The sequence below is a fragment of the Eublepharis macularius genome, chromosome 9 (assembly GCF_028583425.1).
Source record: "Eublepharis macularius isolate TG4126 chromosome 9, MPM_Emac_v1.0, whole genome shotgun sequence".
Taxonomy (NCBI): domain Eukaryota; kingdom Metazoa; phylum Chordata; class Lepidosauria; order Squamata; family Eublepharidae; genus Eublepharis; species Eublepharis macularius.
The window spans coordinates 43,503,983-43,524,236 of NC_072798.1; the positions used below are offsets into that span (position 1 = coordinate 43,503,983).

General features: G+C 55.6%; 2 protein-coding genes across 2 annotated transcripts in view; both read left to right on the plus strand.

Annotated features, from left to right (window-relative positions):
• C9H12orf60 (chromosome 9 C12orf60 homolog) overlaps positions 1–19,736 on the plus strand; it is a 28,522-nt gene extending 8,786 nt beyond the window's left edge. The window contains exon 3 of the mRNA XM_054987748.1: positions 18,932–19,736. Within this exon, the coding sequence (XP_054843723.1) occupies positions 18,954–19,736 (783 nt within the window). The 5' untranslated portion in view covers positions 18,932–18,953. The remainder of the gene's footprint in view (positions 1–18,931) is intronic.
• LOC129335311 (uncharacterized) lies at positions 5,959–6,921 on the plus strand. Its single transcript, XM_054987747.1, has one exon. The coding sequence runs from the start codon at positions 5,959–5,961 to the stop codon at positions 6,919–6,921; it is 963 nt and encodes a 320-aa protein (XP_054843722.1).
• Positions 19,737–20,254: the final 518 nt, after the last annotated feature.

Here is a 20,254-nt window from a genome sequence, read left to right on the forward strand (position 1 = left end):
GGCTTGCTCCCTTCTCCTTTGAGGCCTACTGGGTGGGTGCCTGGCGTGGGACGGGCGAGAAGCGTGCCTGGACATGTCCCAAGCTGAGAGGGACAAGGGGCTGGGGAAGCCTTCAGGTGGCTCTTGCCAGGCAGAGGGGGCACACATAGCACCCATCTTTGGCATGCAGGCTTGCTCCCTTCTCCTTTGAGGCCTACTGGCTCTTGCCAGGCAGAGAGGGCACACATAGCACCCATCTTTGGCATGCAGGCTTGCTCCCTTCTCCTTTGAGGCCTACTGGGTGGGTGCCTGGCGTGGGACGGGCGAGAAGCGTGCCTGGACATGTCCCGAGCTGAGAGGGACAAGGGGCTGGGGAAGCCTTCAGGTGGCTCTTGCCAGGCAGAGGGGGCACACATAGCACCCATCTTTGGCATGCAGGCTTGCTCCCTTCTCCTTTGAGGCCTACTGGCTCTTGCCAGGCAGAGAGGGCACACATAGCACCCATCTTTGGCATGCAGGCTTGCTCCCTTCTCCTTTGAGGCCTACTGGGTGGGTGCCTGGCGTGGGACGGGCGAGAAGCGTGCCTGGACATGTCCCGAGCTGAGAGGGACAAGGGGCTGGGGAAGCCTTCAGGTGGCTCTTGCCAGGCAGAGGGGGCACACATAGCACCCATCTTTGGCATGCAGGCTTGCTCCCTTCTCCTTTGAGGCCTACTGGGTGGGTGCCAGGCAGAGAGGGCACACATAGCACCCATCTTTGGCATGCAGGCTTGCTCCCTTCTCCTTTGAGGCCTACTGGGTGGGTGCCTGGCGTGGGACGGGCGAGAAGCGTGCCTGGACATGTCCCGAGCTGAGAGGGACAAGGGGCTGGGGAAGCCTTCAGGTGGCTCTTGCCAGGCAGAGGGGGCACACATAGCACCCATCTTTGGCATGCAGGCTTGCTCCCTTCTCCTTTGAGGCCTACTGGCTCTTGCCAGGCAGAGAGGGCACACATAGCACCCATCTTTGGCATGCAGGCTTGCTCCCTTCTCCTTTGAGGCCTACTGGGTGGGTGCCTGGCGTGGGACGGGCGAGAAGCGTGCCTGGACATGTCCCGAGCTGAGAGGGACAAGGGGCTGGGGAAGCCTTCAGGTGGCTCTTGCCAGGCAGAGGGGGCACACATAGCACCCATCTTTGGCATGCAGGCTTGCTCCCTTCTCCTTTGAGGCCTACTGGCTCTTGCCAGGCAGAGAGGGCACACATAGCACCCATCTTTGGCATGCAGGCTTGCTCCCTTCTCCTTTGAGGCCTACTGGGTGGGTGCCTGGCGTGGGACGGGCGAGAAGCGTGCCTGGACATGTCCCGAGCTGAGAGGGACAAGGGGCTGGGGAAGCCTTCAGGTGGCTCTTGCCAGGCAGAGGGGGCACACATAGCACCCATCTTTGGCATGCAGGCTTGCTCCCTTCTCCTTTGAGGCCTACTGGCTCTTGCCAGGCAGAGAGGGCACACATAGCACCCATCTTTGGCATGCAGGCTTGCTCCCTTCTCCTTTGAGGCCTACTGGGTGGGTGCCTGGCGTGGGACGGGCGAGAAGCGTGCCTGGACATGTCCCAAGCTGAGAGGGACAAGGGGCTGGGGAAGCCTTCAGGTGGCTCTTGCCAGGCAGAGGGGGCACACATAGCACCCATCTTTGGCATGCAGGCTTGCTCCCTTCTCCTTTGAGGCCTACTGGCTCTTGCCAGGCAGAGAGGGCACACATGGCACCCATCTTTGGCATGCAGGCTTGCTCCCTTCTCCTTTGAGGCCTACTGGGTGGGTGCCTGGCGTGGGACGGGCGAGAAGCGTGCCTGGACATGTCCCAAGCTGAGAGGGACAAGGGGCTGGGGAAGCCTTCAGGTGGCTCTTGCCAGGCAGAGGGGGCACACATAGCACCCATCTTTGGCATGCAGGCTTGCTCCCTTCTCCTTTGAGGCCTACTGGCTCTTGCCAGGCAGAGAGGGCACACATAGCACCCATCTTTGGCATGCAGGCTTGCTCCCTTCTCCTTTGAGGCCTACTGGGTGGGTGCCTGGCGTGGGACGGGCGAGAAGCGTGCCTGGACATGTCCCGAGCTGAGAGGGACAAGGGGCTGGGGAAGCCTTCAGGTGGCTCTTGCCAGGCAGAGGGGGCACACATAGCACCCATCTTTGGCATGCAGGCTTGCTCCCTTCTCCTTTGAGGCCTACTGGCTCTTGCCAGGCAGAGAGGGCACACATAGCACCCATCTTTGGCATGCAGGCTTGCTCCCTTCTCCTTTGAGGCCTACTGGGTGGGTGCCTGGCGTGGGACGGGCGAGAAGCGTGCCTGGACATGTCCCAAGCTGAGAGGGACAAGGGGCTGGGGAAGCCTTCAGGTGGCTCTTGCCAGGCAGAGGGGGCACACATAGCACCCATCTTTGGCATGCAGGCTTGCTCCCTTCTCCTTTGAGGCCTACTGGCTCTTGCCAGGCAGAGAGGGCACACATAGCACCCATCTTTGGCATGCAGGCTTGCTCCCTTCTCCTTTGAGGCCTACTGGGTGGGTGCCTGGCAGAGGGGGCACACATAGCACCCATAGCGAGGGGTGCGGCAATGCAGCCTGCATGTTTGTGGAACGGGACACGCGGCTTGCAAGCTTGCTCTTTTCTCCTCTAGGGCCAAGCTGGGCACCAGGGGGGGGGCATGGGTGGACCTCCGTCAGGAAAGGGGGGGCTCGTGGGACTGGGTGGGTGCCTGGGTGGGGAAAAGGACAAAATGCGCATGCGCGGTCGGTTGATCAGTACTCCAATCGCCCACGTATGCGCACACCGGGTTCGAACGCGGGGCGCCATAGGCAGTGGGCGAGCGCCGTGCGCACTGCCCGTGGGGCCCCGCTAAGGGTAGCTGGTGCTATTCGGGCTTATCTCTCGCCCTGTAAGGGGGGGGCGGCCTCGGCCAACAGAGACCCCGGGGAATGGGGGGGCGTGGCCTCGGGGGGAAAGGTCCAATCGGTTTGGGGGGGTGGGAGGGTCTGCAAAACATTTGTTTGGATTGCCGGGAATTTGGGGGCGGGAATGAAGTGAACCAAAAATGTTTCCTGCAGCTTAAAAGTGGCAACCATTGGGCAAATAAACGGGAAAGGAGCCAATGGGCAATGAGCCCGAGGAAGCCATCACATCACCCCGTGATGGGGCTTTTGGGGGTCGGTGTGTGTGCTTGCTCTTTATTCTCCCAACCGCGTTCCCTCACTGGCCCGGGGGGGGTGCCGTCACGGTGCAGGGTGGCGACTGATAAAAGTGCACACGCGTGGATGACTGCTTGAATGTTGCGATCATCCACGTGTGTGCACTGCGGATTCGAACGCGGAGCACCGATGACAGTGAGCGGGCGACTTGTTCACTGGCCGCGGTGCCCCGCCAAGGGCAACGGGTCTATTCGGGCTTATGTCATGGCCGGGAAGGGGGCCGTTCCCTCGGCGAAGTAGGAAACATAACTTTACATGTATTGTTTTCTGATAAAATGGGCAGGGAATGGGGGGGGGAGGGCGCGCTTCCTTGCAGAAGGAGGTGAGGCAGCGTAGTTTTGGGTGGGGCGAAGTGAATGTAAAAGGGAGGAAAAACTTGTTCCCCTTTACCAATCCCCAGTGTTTGCTAAAAAGACAAGCAAAGCGGTCGTGAAAGTGTCTTTATTCAGGAAAAAAAACATGGTGCACTCAATTCAAGCGAACATTAGAAGTGCTGGAGCACAAGTCAACGAGGGTGGTGCTGGATAACAAGCAACCGCCCCCCAACCAACCCCCATGGACCGTGACCGGCACAACTGGCCGCCACCCCTCCCCGGCCGGATCTCTCGAAAGGCCGGCGTCTCCCACCGCCCAAGCTCCCACCCTTATGCGTCCGAAATCCGCCCCACAGCCGCCACCGGTTAGAAACAAAAAGTAACCCCCCCAACATTGGGAAAACACATTAATAGGAATGCCCGATAAGACGATTAGACCCCGGTGCAGAGGGGCCTCATACACCCTACAGCCGGTAGCGTCGTGGTGGGCAGCGCTGCCTTTTTGCAAACAGGTAGCCCCTAGGAAGGGGTTCGGGGTCGGCCCGGACACGGAACCTCTTTGGGCGTGGAGCGGGCGGCTCCGGCGGCCGGTTCTCATCTGCGGCGGGATCCGCCGTGGGAGCGTGGTCGGGAGCGTCGGCTGTGGGGGCCTCACCGTCTGCGGAGTCCCTGGGGCCGGCAGTGCTTGATGGTGGGGCAGCGGGGGCCTCAACCGCGGAGACCATCCTCTCCAGGAGGCGCACCATGTCGCGCATGCAGCTTTCTGCCGTGGCTGCTTGGCGCTCTGCCGCTTCAACCGCCCGGCTAAACAGTTCTTTTTGCTCGCCTCGGTCAGCAGCCTCACTCTGCCGCGCCTCCTTCTCCACTGCGCAGGAGTCGGTCAGCTCCGACGATATTTTCTCCACCGCACGCCGAGTCGCCTCCATGCACACGATCGCCTCGTTGCGCGGGCGCTCCCGGCGCCGAAGTCGGAGGTTCGACATTCGCTCCGCCGGAGACAGACGGCGTGTCCCGGCGGCCGTGGTGTCGGCTGGGTAGCGTGTGAAGAACGAGGGAGACGGTGTTAGATGGGGGCCTCCCTCCCGCAGGCACCCCGCATTCCCGACCGCACAACTGCCCACGGGACATTACTCACCGACGGTCTCTGCCGCGGAGTGGTCGCCGGCCGCTGCTGCCACAGATCGATCTGGGAGGCAATCGCCGGCGGGCTCCTCGAAGGTGTCCTCGGTGTCCTCCGTTCCAACGCCGGCCACATTGTCGGTATCCCCCTCCGGTTCCCCCTCAGTGGCTCTGGCCGAACGTCGACGCCGGTCAACGACGGTTGGGGGGACGCCAGTGCCCATCACCCGTGGCACCACCAGATCCTGCTCCAGCCGCAGGAACCGGTTCAGTTCCTCAAAGAAGGGCCAAACCCTCCGCCCGTGTCCCGAACGACTGTTCCCGTCCACACACTCCTTGTAGCCCCTTCTCAGAGTCTTCGCCCGCTCACGACACTGCTCCCAGTCCCTGGGGAAACCCCTGGCCGCCATCTCGTTCGCGATCCACTGGAACTGGCTCACATTCCTGTAGCTTGCGGAAAGCCTGCTCTGCACAGCGTCGTCCCCCCAAATCTGGATGAGGGCTCTCGTTTCCTCGTCAGACCAGGGGGCGGCCTTTGCCTTCTTGCCTCGGGCCGCCGGGACCACCGAGAGTCCGGCACCAGTGCAGGACGTGGGGCTGGTGCTGAGGGTGATCAAGAGAGGCAGACTGCTTGCGGGTTCGGGAGGCGCGGTGGAGTCCATGTTGCGGTTGGCCGTTCTGGGTGTCCTTTGCTGGGCTCGGGAGCAACAAACGATCGTCAACGGCGGTCTTCGCGGTCAGTTTCGGGCTGCCTTTACAGTAAGTTGGAGGGGGGCGCGACGCTGACGTGGCCGGCAGGGGACCAATCGCCTGTCGACTCGCTGCAAGAGACGGCTGCTCGAGAGCGTCTGGGCGTCACACTCGCGCGGCATTGGACAGTGTCGGCCACGTCACGAGGGGGCGGGGGGGCGGACGTCTAAGGAGAAGGGGCCGTTGTGGGGCGGGAACCGTTGCGGTCGCCGTCACGCCATGGCGCCCGCTCACGGGAAGAGGAGCAGCAGGGGCCAGCCGCCGAAACACTCCGTGCCTTTGCGGTCGCGCTCTCCTTGTTCGCGCGGTCGGTCATCCGCTCTACGGCTGCCACAGCTGACACTGTGGCCCTGCTCGGGAGGCGGCTGGGAGAGGAAGTTAACGGCCGCCGCGCGCGACAAAGAAGAAGACTGCGGCAGTTGGTGGCAACACTTGCGTCCGTGGAGGAGATGGCGCAGTGCTTCATTGTTGCTTTCCCGCCGAGGAAGGCATGGGTGCTTCCCCGGGCATGCCCTCACTGGTGGCCGTGGTGGGAGCGCTACGAGTTCAGTGACGGGCAGTGGCTGCAGCAGTTCAGAATGCGACGTGCCACGTTCGAGTACATTGTTGGGGAGCTTCGCGAAGATCTCGTCCGCGAGACGACCCACATGCGCGACCCAGTCCCTCCCGAGGAGATGATCGCCATCACCATCTGGAAGCTTGCCACGGGAACCACAAACTCCGCGACACTGCCCGCATTTGGCCGTGGCGTCTCTACCGTCTGCGGGATATTCGACGAGGTCTGCGAGCTCATCGCTGCAAAGCTGACCGAGAAGTGGATCTGCATCGATTACCTCGAGGACATTATCTCCGGGTTCGAGGAGAGGGGATTCCCCAATGCCTGGGGCGCCGTGGACGGGACACACATCGAGATCCGTTCTCCGCCTTTCTCTGGGGACAAGTACATCAACCGCAAGGGATACTGCTCCATGATTCTCCAGGCGGTGGTGGACAGCGATGCACGATTCCTGGACATTTTTGTGGGCTTCCCGGGAAGGGCGCACGACGCGCGTGTGCTCCGTAACTCGCCCCTTTTCAAGAGACTCGAGGATGGCGCCCGTCGCCCGAAGCGGCCGGTCACTCTGGAGGGGGTCACATTCGACCCGGTAATCATCGGGGACCCCGCCTATCCTCTTCGGCCCTGGCTCATGAAGCCCTATCCGGCGCCATCAACGCGCGCCCAGGAGCGCTTTAACTACAGACTGAGCCGGGCGCGCATGAGTGTGGAACGCTCGTTCGGAATTCTGAAAAATCGCTGGCTTTATTTACAGCGGCCCCTACTTGTCAGCGAGCGCCTCATGGTCGCGGTAATCACCACCTGCTGCATCCTTCACAACATTTGCCTCTCGCGCGGGGACATCGTTTACGGGCCGTTCCCGCGCGAGCCGCTGATGGAGCCCGCGGATGAGCGGCCGCAGATTCCCTGGTCCGAGGCCGCTCTTACCGCGCGGGCAGTATCGATTCGTGCCGCCATAAGTGCGCACTTCCAGCATGGCCGATAATCCAATAAAGCTGTGACCGGTACAGCCGGTTTCAGACTGTGTGTCTCTATCCAGGGCGGGGGGGTGGGATGGTGGTGAGGCGGGCGGAGGGACAGCATCTGTGTGTTTGGGCGAGCACGGGGGAGGGGGGCCGCGTCGAAGGTGGTGGTGGGCGGGGGGCGGGCGGGCGGAGGAACAGCATCTGTGTGTTTGGGCGAGCACGGGGGAGGGTGGCCGGGTCGAAGGACTGCTCTTTGGTGCCGTTCGGTGCCGTTTTAGGCAGAGGACCCCATGGGCACGAGGATAGAACGACGGTTTTGTGCTCATGGGGATCCTCGCTCGATCCTGGGCGACCCATCACGTTCGCGGGTTTTTTGTTTATTGCCGGGGAGGGGCCTCTAGAGGCTTGGCTGGTGCTTGGACCGCCCGCCTGACCGGAGTTAGGGCAACCCTCTACATGCTCTGACTTTTATTTTTCAAGAGATCGTGCTGTTGCAGCCTGGCGGTTGCTCTGGCCTGGGGGCGGGAACCGCTTCGAGTTGGGGCTCACACGGCATACCCCGGGTTTGGTTTGCTGTGTGTTCCCTATCCCCAGGTCCCATTCCGACCGGTGCATACAAATGGAAAGAGGCACACAAAAAAAAAAACCATCATGGAAGACTTCACCCCAAAATGTGTCTCAACCTATAATGATGTTTAAAATCGTCTCTTGCTAAGCAAAGTCCAGCTCCTGGGTAGCCGTTCTTAAAATTACCCCACCCCAAAATTGCTTCTAGTCTGGCTTTCACTAGATTCCAACAATTTCCTGAAACTTTATATACCATTGATAAATATCTAGCAGTCACTCTTTATAACACCTAATGAGTTCATTGCGCTGTTTGGTCACCTGAATTAAACATGACCCCCTCATAGGGTTGCGGCAAACTGTTGTGTGTGTGTGTGTGTGTGTGTGTGTGCGCGTGCATGTGACATTTTGGTTTAATAAAACAACTATAAAGAATTGGCTCAACTGCATGAGGAAATCATATTTTCTTTGGGCAGAATCTCCCACATTTGGTGACATGGAAAACCAGCAGACTCCTCACTAAAGGCAAATCTGGAAGCTGCTTGCAGGGAGAGTTTTCACAGGAAGGGCCCGGGGGGAGCCTTGACTGTGCTCTGGGCCGGGAGCGGGAGCACACGCCTGGGATATTTTCCGGGGAATAATACAGAGGGGACCCTGGTTGGCAGGCCTGGGAGCAGGGACACAGAGCTGGGATTACTGGGGGTGGCACATACAGCCTACTGGGCTTCGCTTTGTGTGCGCCTTTCAGGATGCCTGGTGCTCTGCTAATGTCCTTTACCAAGAGATCGGGAGGGTTGCGTGAGGGCCCTCCCTTATTCAGAGCCAAATTCGAAGGCCAGGCTATTGGATCTTTAGTCTAATCCGGCCTGGTCCGGGCATTGCCGCACAAAATTTAACCACAAAGGAGTGCAATGGTGAGAGTCCCGGTTCCACGTGGAATCGGGGCCCTCCACCACCCTGCCGGCCACAGTGTGGCAGCAGGGCCATGTGGGATTTCGGCGGCGCCCATGGAGATGTGGCGACTACGCCGCCAGCACACCACGCAGCGATCGTGACGTTTCAGTCATGGTGGGCGCCAAGGCAAACCGCAATCCAGCCTCTCCGCAGCCTTGCGAAAGCCCAGGTGTGCTTGCAGCGGGGAAAGAATGTGCTGACTGTGCCTGCTCCTGCCCGGCGCCCGCCCAACCATTGCAGCTACTCTGCTCCCATGCTCTCTGCTCTCAATTTACATACGAATAAGCGGGTTGGCCAGCCAGTCATCCAGGCTCCGCTCCACCCACAGGACTTCCCCACCCAGGCCTACTCATGGTGATGGCTTGCCCATTGTCTGCGCCCTTCCTTTTGTCACTGTTTTGTCGGGCCCCCGCGGGGGCCCTAAGCGTTGTTTCGTCTCAGCAGAAGCTGAGTTCATGGGTGGGCATATGACCGCAAGCATTTTTCGAGCTCGCGAGAAACCCTGCTCCACGTGGAAACGGGGCTCTCACCAAACCGCCACATTGCGCGGCGGTCGAACTTGGCTCTGAATAAAGAAGTCGCCCTCATATTCCCGGTTTTATCGCCCACAGGCTCCATCCCAGCCCTCTTGCGGTCAGGTCACGGGTGCTCGACGCTGCGTGGCGGATGCCAAGTTTCAGCATCGGGCGAAGACGAGGGGATGGTGCTTGGTCGGTTATGGGCTGAAAAGCCTTACTTTTCGGGGCGCACACCGGTTAAATACCGGCAGTACCGGGCGGATAGGCGTGCACAATAGGAAAAATCTGCATATTCCTTCCCAGCCTGCCGTTTCTCGGGGCAGGGGGAGGACTTTCCCCACCACTGTTCCAACGGAGCAGGTTTCGTTCGGGGGATCAAATGGGCGCGCGGCAAGAGGGATGGCTTTGAGTCCATTGTGATCCCCGTTCGATCCTTGCCTGGCCCGCGTTGCCTACTTCTTTTTTTCTGGGGCCCAAGTTGCTGTGCAGGCAGTGTGATTTGCACATGTTTCCGCGACAGGCATGCCCTGGCCGCGCCCCGGGGACCTCTCTTTTGTCCTTCAGATCACTCCTGCGAGAAAACACTAGCCTCTCATTGAATTTGAACGACTGGCCAGCCGCGGCCTCTGTTCTCCAAATCTTCCTTGTGTCCTGTCCTGCTTCTCCCTCCCTGCCCCCCCCCGATCTCAACATGGAGGACACAGGCCACTTCGGGGAGACTTGGCGAAGGACTCCCCAAACCCCCCTGCCGTTTCTGTTCTCCTGACTTTGTGTTTGAGGCACAATTATAGGACTTGCAGGAGAGATTTGCCTTGTGCCAAGAGTGGCAGAGGGTTTCCGGTGAGGCCTGCCGCGGGGCTCCACCCTGAATAAGCGACCTGGCACCTGGTTCCAACAGAGCAGGTTTCGTTTGTGGGATTCAATGGGCGCGCGGCAGGCCCCGTGGGGGCAGGTTTTGCATGTTCTCCTCTCAGGGCCCCAAGTTGGTTTGCGGGCCGTTTCATTTGCACATGTTTGCGCGACAGGCATGTATTCGACGCGCCCCAAGCGCCACTCCTTTGTCCTTCATATTTCCCTTTTGTGCGATGTAAGGGTGAAGTCATCCGATGTTAAGATGCGCTCTGCCTCCCCCCCCCCTGAATTCCCTCCCCGAAGGTCGCAGCCGAAATATGCATGCTATCAGAGGGGGCTGCCGCACAGGAGTCCCGTAGAGCAACAAGCAGGAAGGCCTGCTTAGTGCCCTGGGACTCCTTGTTCGAGCCCCGCATCGCCGCCCGCCCGGCCCGCCTCCCTTTTTTGCGTCTGCTGAGACCGACGGGTGGGAACCGCGCTGGCGGCCGCCGGTGTCCCCATGAATTTTTCACCGACCGGGGGGGGGGGCGCGACCTGCGAGATCACTCCTGCGAGAAAACACTAGCCTCTCATTGAATTTGTACGACTGGCCAGCCGCGGCCTCTGTTCTCCAAATCTTCCTTGTGTCCTGTCCTGCTTCTCCCTCCCTGCCCCCCCCCCGATCTCAACATGGAGGACACAGGCCACTTCGGGGAGACTTGGCTAAGGAGTCCCCAAACCCCCCTGCCCCCCCTCATGTGTCAATATTGAGCCAGAAAAGGGTTTGCTCCAGGCCTCCCCTGCCTGTGGAGACACGGCAGGGCCGTGCATGGCTCTTCCCAGCCATGGCCCAGCGGAGAAAGGAGCAGCCCTGCCAGATCTGTGTTCCTTCCCACCCCCCCCCCGCCCAAATCCAGGGTGCTGGTTCCAGGCCCTTTGGCCAGATCACCCCCCAGGTGTGCCCTGGACCTCATGTGTCAATATTGAACCAGAAAACGTTATACCTCAGCCTCCCTTCCCCCCAAATCCAAGTTGTGTTTCCGCGACAGGCATGCCCTGGCCGCGCCCTGGGGACCTCTCTTTTGTCCTTCAGATCACTCCTGCGAGAAAACACTAGCCTCTCATTGAATTTGTACGACTGGCCAGCCGCGGCCTCTGTTCTCCAAATCTTCCTTGTGTCCTGTCCTGCTTCTCCCTCCCTGCCCCCCCCCGATCTCAACATGGAGGACACAGGCCACTTCGGGGAGACTTGGCTAAGGAGTCCCCAAACCCCCCTGCCCCCCCTCATGTGTCAATATTGAGCCAGAAAAGGGTTTGCTCCAGGCCTCCCCTGCCTGTGGAGACACGGCAGGGCCGTGCATGGCTCTTCCCAGCCATGGCCCAGCGGAGAAAGGAGCAGCCCTGCCAGATCTGTGTTCCTTCCCCCCCCCCGCCCAAATCCAGGGTGCTGGTTCCAGGCCCTTTGGCCAGATCACCCCCCAGGTGTGCCCTGGACCTCATGTGTCAATATTGAGCCAGAAAGGGGTTTGCTCCAGGCCTCCCCTGCCTGGGGAGACACGGCAGGGCCTTGCATGGCTCTTCCCAGCCATGGGCCGGAGGAGAAAGGAGCAACCCTGCCAGATCTGTGTTCCTTCCCACCCCCCGCCCAAATCCAGGGTGCTGGTTCCAGGCCCTTTGGCCAGATTTGCACATGTTTCCGCGACAGGCATGCCCTGGCCGCGCCCTGGGGACCTCTCTTTTGTCCTTCAGATCACTCCTGCGAGAAAACACTAGCCTCTCATTGAATTTGCACGACTGGCCAGCCGCGGCCTCTGTTCTCCAAATCTTCCTTGTGTCCTGTCCTGCTTCTCCCTCCCTGCCCCCCCCGATCTCAACATGGAGGACACAGGCCACTTCGGGGAGACTTGGCTAAGGAGTCCCCAAACCCCCCTGCCCCCCCTCATGTGTCAATATTGAGCCAGAAAAGGGTTTGCTCCAGGCCTCCCCTGCCTGTGGAGACACGGCAGGGCCGTGCATGGCTCTTCCCAGCCATGGCCCAGCGGAGAAAGGAGCAGCCCTGCCAGATCTGTGTTCCTTCCCCCCCCCCGCCCAAATCCAGGGTGCTGGTTCCAGGCCCTTTGGCCAGATCACCCCCCAGGTGTGCCCTGGACCTCATGTGTCAATATTGAGCCAGAAAGGGGTTTGCTCCAGGCCTCCCCTGCCTGGGGAGACACGGCAGGGCCTTGCATGGCTCTTCCCAGCCATGGGCCGGAGGAGAAAGGAGCAACCCTGCCAGATCTGTGTTCCTTCCCACCCCCCGCCCAAATCCAGGGTGCTGGTTCCAGGCCCTTTGGCCAGATTTGCACATGTTTCCGCGACAGGCATGCCCTGGCCGCGCCCTGGGGACCTCTCTTTTGTCCTTCAGATCACTCCTGCGAGAAAACACTAGCCTCTCATTGAATTTGTACGACTGGCCAGCCGCGGCCTCTGTTCTCCAAATCTTCCTTGTGTCCTGTCCTGCTTCTCCCTCCCTGCCCCCCCCCGATCTCAACATGGAGGACACAGGCCACTTCGGGGAGACTTGGCTAAGGAGTCCCCAAACCCCCCTGCCCCCCCTCATGTGTCAATATTGAGCCAGAAAAGGGTTTGCTCCAGGCCTCCCCTGCCTGTGGAGACATGGCAGGGCCGTGCATGGCTCTTCCCAGCCATGGCCCAGCGGAGAAAGGAGCAGCCCTGCCAGATCTGTGTTCCTTCCCCCCCCCCCCCGCCCAAATCCAGGGTGCTGGTTCCAGGCCCTTTGGCCAGATCACCCCCCAGGTGTGCCCTGGACCTCATGTGTCAATATTGAGCCAGAAAACGTTATACCTCAGCCTCCCTTCCCCCCAAATCCAAGTTGTGTGTGTGTTCCAGCCCCCCGGCAAGAGCACCCTCCAGGCTTCCCCAGCACCTTCTGTTTAAAGACTATCCCAGAAAATGGGTTCCCAAAACATGCAGACATGCTCAAAGCGCAACCCGTTTCCGGATCCAGGACATGTGTATTCAGTGTGCGGAGCCTGTTAAGTTTAAACAAAGCTTTATTTTGCCGACAGACAGGGCTCACCATGGCAGGCGGGAACCCCAGGCCCCCTGTGTCCATTCACTCAACTGTCCATCGAGCCAGACGGCCCCCCCCTTCGACGGCCAAGCACCTGGGCAAAGCTCGGGACACGCGAGAATGCCCTCACTCTTTTTGGCGAGGGTGGACGCGGGGTCGAAGTCCCAGGCTCTTCGCGGAGTTGCTCGGGTGCGTGCGGTCTTCCACGCTGAGTTGCCGTGAGAAAGGCGGCAGGAGACATCCCACCATCCAGCAGGTCAATCTCCTCCTCCTCCTCCTCCTCTTCCTTCCCCGCAGTGGGGCCTGCTGGCGGGAAACCAATTGGAATGCAATAAGCAGTCTTTGCCCCGACCAACCATACTACTGAGCATTGTGGAAACACCGACCAAAGCCCCCATCTAGGCGCCCTCTGTCGACCCAACAGTGACCTCGCAGCGCCCAGTGGGCCGCCATTAGCCACTTACTCCAAAACTGGTCCCGGCGTGCCTGGATTCTCTCATGGGCCAACCCCACAGCCTCCATCCGTCGCTCGGTGTCACTGGCTGAAAGACAGGCGGTGTAACGATTAAGGAATTTCAATCGATTGGTGATGCCCATCCCCAAACCTGCAAGCCGTGTGTCCCTTCTCCCTGGCAATCGCCACCCCCAGCCTTCCCCAGCACCTCTTCTGTCATATTGGGGGATGACCGGGCCCGCTTCTCTACTGACCGTAAAATTGTCTGGACACGCTTCTCGCCCGACCTATGCCGAGTGCAAAAGTGGAACTTGCCCGGGCATGCTGCCGGCCAAGCCCATGCTCCGCTTTAGCCAGCTAGGCCTAGAGAGGAGAAAGGAGCAAGCCTGCAAGCTATGTGGACCCTCCCCAACCATGAGTGCTATGTGCGTCCCATCTCCCTGACAGTTCCCCGCTCCAGGCTGCACCAGGACACACAGCGTGCATATCCGCTGGACTCTTGTTGGTCATATTGGGACGTGTCCGCGCACGCTGCTGGCCCAGCCCATGCTCCCCTTTAGCCAGCTAGGCCTCAAAGGAGAAGGGAGCAAGCCCGCAAGCTGTGCGGCCCCTCCCCAAACATGCGAGCCGTGTGTCCCTTCTCCCTGGCAAGAGCCACCAGTAGCCTTCGCCAGCACCTTTTGTTGACCTATCCCCAGCACCCAGAGTATAAAAGTGGAACTTGCCCGGGCACGCTGCGAGGCCGCAGGCCAATGTCCCCCTTTGGCCAGCTAGGCCTCAGTGGAGAACAGAGCAAGCCTTCCAGCTGTGCGTACCATCCTCAAACATGAGCGCTGTGTTTCCCAGCTCTCTGGCAGCTCGGCCTGCGCCTGGCGCCACACAATCGGCTGTACAGTCGGTTTGTTGATGTAATATTGCCTCTGACAAGCAGAGCTGCAACCTTTTGTTTATGTTCACTTCTGTATCACCATCAATTGCTGACCATAATCATTATAACCATTAGATATCATTTTAATATTTCACAGTTTATTCAATCCTGTTAAGAGCAAGCACAAAAAAATCAGCTCTTTAAAAGTTCTCCTTTTGGAGGTTGGGTGTATAAAAAACATATAAAACCTGCATTGGTACTGCTGCATAGTCCTTTACCTAACCTCTTTCCAAAGTGCAGAATCTTGTGATCTCAATCACATTCTTCAGATGGTAGATGCTAAAATAGCATGCCACACTCCAGAACTTCCTATATAGCAAAATGCACACAAAAGGTTTAACACTGGAAGCTCTCTATCTTGCTTCAGGAGGTAGAACCATGCAGGCAATGTACTGTGCACTGAGCCCGGCTTCTACTGAAATCAATAGAAATGCTTTTCTAGGTTGTGGGACACTTGGGTGCAGACAGGATTTCTAGAACTCAGAGGAGAACCTAACTTTGGAGTGCTGACCAGCCAAATACCAGCTGGTAGAGCTGTGACTGACCCAAGGCCATGCAGCTGGCTTCAAGTGGAGGGGTGGGGATTCAAACCTGGTTCTCCAGATTAGAATCCCGTGGCTCCTAACCGCGCTGTGCGGCCGCAGGCCAATGTCCCCCTTTGGCCAGCTAGGCGTCAGAGGAGAACAGAGCCGGCTTGCAAGCCGCTAGGCTAGGCCTCAGAGGAGAATAGAGCAATAGAGCTTGGGCCGCCCAACAGAGAATATAGTTTGGGCTGCCCAAGCTCCTGGAGTTCAAAGGTGGAACATTCCTGGGCCCGCTGCAGAACACTGCACCCATCGAGGAACAGCTTCCGGGGGCCGCCGCCCACTCGTTTCTTGACAAGACTTACTTCGTGGTCGCTCGCCCAGAAACTCCTTCTCCACCATGTCGACCTCGATGTCCTCCACAACAGCGGTCAAGTTCCTGCGGACCGTGTGGGCGAGATCGACACGGTCAGGGAACAGCGACTCCAGGCGGAACGGCACCATGGTCTCCTCCGCCGCCTCCCGCTCGTGCTCCGTCAGCCCCTTTTCCTCCATGGCCGCGGCCGCCTGCTCCGCCCACTCCTCACGCCAGTTGCTTGGCACCCACTCCGCCATGCTTTGCGACGATGGCGGAGGCACGTCTGGTCGGCAGGGGAAGCCTCACGAGTTTGCGGGGGTTTGCGCGGGCAAACCAACTGCACAGCCAATTGCGTTGCACCACGCGGAGGCCGAAAGCTGGTTGGTCGTAGCCGAAAAAGCGGGAATCGGAGACACCGACCGGGTCAATGCGGCAGGTCAAGAGCTGATCAAGCCCCCCCTAATTCCTGGGGCCTCTGAACGGAAAACCAGACGCAGCCGTGATGGGGTCCACCCGGAGGCACCAGGGGCAGTGCGCCCCTGGATTTTTGGCAAGAAAATTTTTTTTGACAGACATGTCTTAGACCTCGCCCGTGCACTCCCCCCAAGCCCTGGGCGGGCCCTGGGATTTCGGACAGTCCCGTGTGTGTTTCTCACAAACATGTTCCCCCCTCCCCAAGTGAAGACATGTCTGTGTTTGCCTGTGTTTGTCAAAGGCATGCCCTCCCCCAGTGGACAAGCACCAACCAACGGACAGGGCCCCCCGCCCCGCTTCGAAGCCCTCAGGCAGCCGGGCAAGATCCCGGAGTGCGGGGGGGAGCCAGGGGGGCCATCTCTGACACGAAGCCAAACAGTCATCCAATCTTTTGAGGCCCGCGTTGGAGGCCCCCGGACCAGTCCATTGCGCGTCACCTGCTCGCTCGCAAGCTGCAGGCAATAGCGCCATCTAGCAGTCATTGAGAGGTCCACAGCCCCCGGGATGGTAAAAATAGCCGCTCTGTTCTGGGAACTCGCTGGTCGTCAGGAGGGGCACGTGCAGACGCGGACACACAATCACAGGTCTGGTGCGGGCAGGACACGCGCCGAAATTCTGAAACAGCCACGGGCGGGCCGAAACAGACGGGAGCGCGGACACGTGCGCAACCACGTGTAGTTCTTAACGTGTGTTTTGGCTCTATGATACAGTGTGCAAGTGCTCTGTCCCATTTTTATTCATATAAGACTTGATGTGGTATGACATAAACTTACCAGCATTGTCTGAAAGTATTGCTTGTGGTTTTCTCCCAAATAGATTTTCAACACTTGCATGCAATGTAGTTCTTCAATTTTTCTGCAGCTTCTGTCTTTTCCTTCAAAAGATGTTACACAGTATCTGAAAAAATCATCAATAAATGTTAATATATATCAATTTTGTCCACATGACATTGGTTGAATTGGCCCACAAATATCTGTATGAATAAGTTGCAAAGGTTTTGTTGAACTTCTCTGACTGTTTAGGGATAGAAGGTCTTGTTCCCTTCCCCAATGGGCAATTTTCACATTTTTCTCTAAGTCAATTTTACAAGGTTTAATTTCCATTCCTCTTACCAAACCTTTCTTTTGCATTTCTTCTCTATGACTCTGAAGTCTCTATGACCAAGTCTTTTATGCCACAAATGAATACATCTTGCACTTGAACTCCATTTAACCAAATTCACTCTCTCTCGACTTGTATCTAGAACAAAAACTCCATTATTTTCGAAACCTTGAGCATATAGAACACCATCTCTAGTGATTGTACACCTGGTTCAATTAAAATTTATATTAAAACCATGTTTGGTCAAAGCAGATACACTTAACAAACTGTCTGTTAATTCTGCCAAGTAAACCACATTTTTCACCTCATTGTAGACAATTCTCCCTCCTGCTACACATTTAAGCAAGCCTTCTCCTTTCCTTGACCAGCTATTTTATAGCCATTTGCAATTATGACATCCTCTGATGAGGTTTCATTCAATTCTTTGAAGAACTCAGAATTACAGGTCATGTGCATGGAAGCTCCCCAATCAATTATCCAACTACAAGATTTACAGTGCAATCCTAAGAAGAATTACTCCAGTCTAAGACCATTGAAATCAATGGGCTTAGACTGGAGTAACAGTGCTTAGGATTGCACTGTTAGTGTTAATATCCTTAGTTTTTCCACACTCTGAAATTACTAAATTGTTCTGGTGAGCAACAAGAACATTTTTCTTGTGCCTTTTGTTTCTACTTCATTGCTTTTCTTTGCCAACACCACTTTGCTTTATACAGTCTTTAGAAAAATGATCTATTTTTCCACAAGAAAAATATTTTCTAGTTTTATCTCTTTTGTTTGCACCTTGTAAAGTGGTTCTATTTAAAATTATACTCAGTCCTTTGTGCAGAAAATGTTCGTGTCTCACCCTCAGCTGCCTGTAGTTTAGGCCTTAGACATCATTGATTATAAAATTAGGCAAAGGTCTGGATTTAGCATGAAAGCCGTTACCAAGAAGAGAACATTTTAGATAAGTTTAGCCTTAACCCACTTTTATGTAGGGCTTTTTGTTTGATCCACCCCTGCTATTTCTCCTGGCTGCTACTAGGAAAAGAGAAAGGCAGAAAAGGCACCTCTAAGATACAATTTTTATTTATATATATTAATATCATTATATTACATTACATTAATATTTATCTATTTCAGTATAGTTTTTAAAAGATGTATAGTACTATTCAACCTCATTGAATTTACACTTCGTTCATTGCAATAGAAATCTTAGATCCAAGTCCTTTGTCATATTTGGTTGGAATATACTGCTACTCTAGCTGTTTCCTTCACACCCGTCAACTCTCTAGTAAACTAGAGAAATGAATGTCTCTCTGAAAGGAGAAGAGGATGTCAGTGAACAACTCTATCGATTCCTCAAACAGCTTGACATTCCAGGCCATCAGAAGAGTCTTTGTAGAACTACCAGCAAGGGTCTCACCCCTGCACCCCTCCCCCTGGAGCATTCTAGAAATCAGTTCAATCCATCTACAAGAGTCAATTCTCAGAGACTTTGCTATGTAGTACTCATAGGCTATATTACCACCCCAAATTGAAAGGGAGGGCCAGAATGACCCAAGAAGTGGAAAGACATTGATAAAACTTCATTTTTAGTCTTCTACTACTCAATAATCCCTATATTCCTAAACCTTAATGAAGTCAATTATTCTATAGTGTTTCTGCCTTTGACCCCTCCCCACCATGTACTTTTATGTAAATTGCAGCATATAGTTTGATGGTACAGTGGTCATATTTACCCCAGGTGCACTGAATGGGAAATTGAAGGAGCATAGAGTGTGAAATTGACAAAACTGTACTTTCTTAATTTTTTCATATTCCCTCCCTGGTCTCTTTGCTGCTCTTCAGTTCCTGTACCGCTAAAACAGAAATGATGTGGTGCTGATTTTTTTCTTTCTAGTTAGTGTCACACTCAATTAAACCCCTAGGTTTTAAAAAAATATATTTCTATCGCTTACTTTGGCATTTCTGACTTTCTTACCAGATTAGTAAGTGCATTTTTGTTTTATTTTTCTCAGGATAAATGTATATGAACAAATCTTGTAAATCTTTATGCAACTAATAATTGATATTTTTAAAATGTATTAGTTCTAAATATAGACATGAGAGACTTTGGAAATGTTCGTGAGTAACTGGTTCAATATTGAAAAACCGTTGCCTTTTTTATTTTAAGTACTGTGACTGTTGGGATTTTGTGGAGGCTTATGAGTGAGATAGGCATAGGATTTCATTTAGTCTGCTTAGTGATCTTTACTTTCCATTTCAGTGTGGGATCTCCCTTTTTGGAAATGCTGTCCTTGTTTGGTGCAGAGAAGGATAAGCAGCGGCTGTGTAATGCTAGCCGTGTTCTGTATGACTGTGTCTACATCTTCGTCTCTTCCACCAACACCATGTTCCGAATGCTCAACCAGTACCTTGGGACTGAATTTCCCAACATTGTTGTGAGGGAAAACCTCAGCATCAAGGAGAACCTTCAACTTCTGGTGAGTGCTCTGAAAGACATGCAGGAGACAGTGGAGTTGAAGGATAAGGATGTCCAGCAGCTTATCAGCAGCCCATTGTATGCTAAGATAATTCGACCTGCTTCCCCCATGGATGAAAGAATTAAGCTTGTGAAGGAGATTTATGGCCTTTATAAGGGATCTTTTGCAATGATCTGTGGTCCCATTGCTGCAGTCTTACTGAAAAATGGTAATCTCCCTGAACAACTACAGTCTGCCTTGCGGGAATTAGTGAACTCTCCTGTGATGACTCTTCGAGTTGGTGATCTTCTCATGACCCATGATGAAATTGCTAAAGCTCTTCCAGAGCCCAGCACTACTTCAGAACGTACAGCTGTGCCACCTGGCACAAAGACTCGCAGTCCGTCTATGGTGCCTTCCACAAATTACTCACTTACCAGCTTCATACAGGTAGTTCTCCGGGGACAAACACCCAAGAACAGCTTTGAATTAGCTGCAGATTGCTTGGAAAATGCTGTTAAGGTATTGAAGCCCGCTTGTGAAAATTTCCAAAGTGTTGTTAAGAGGGCTGAAGAATACGTCACACTGATCATCGACAAATTGCAGTGACCTGGAAGGTGATTGTTGAGCTGTTAGAAATCCATTTTTGTTTACACAACAGAGGAAGTTGTGCAAATAAAAGAGAAAACTTTTGTTGATTGCAGCAACTGTAGTTTTAGGTGGGTAGCCATGTTCGTCTGCAATAGAACAGCAGGATTTGAGACCAGTGGCACCTTAGAGCCCAACAAGACTTTCAGGGTGTCATCTTTCGAGAGTCAGAACTCCCTTCTTCAGACAGCAATTGTATTGCCTTCTGCAACCCTGGCTGCTTCCACACAGTGATGATGATTCTCCATTCATCTCTTGTTGCCACTGTGAATGCATAGACATTTGCAACAGAGCATCCACACAGCAGTTTTCTCCATAATCTCTTTACCTCAGCCCTCTCTTCCCCTGCAACCACCATTTCTCCTCCATCATGCCACCAAAGGGCTTTGGGGGCTTTTAAAAAATAATCACTTGCTAGATCACTACAGCAAAATAATATTATTGCCAAGATCTATTACTTCCTCCACATTCCCTTCTTT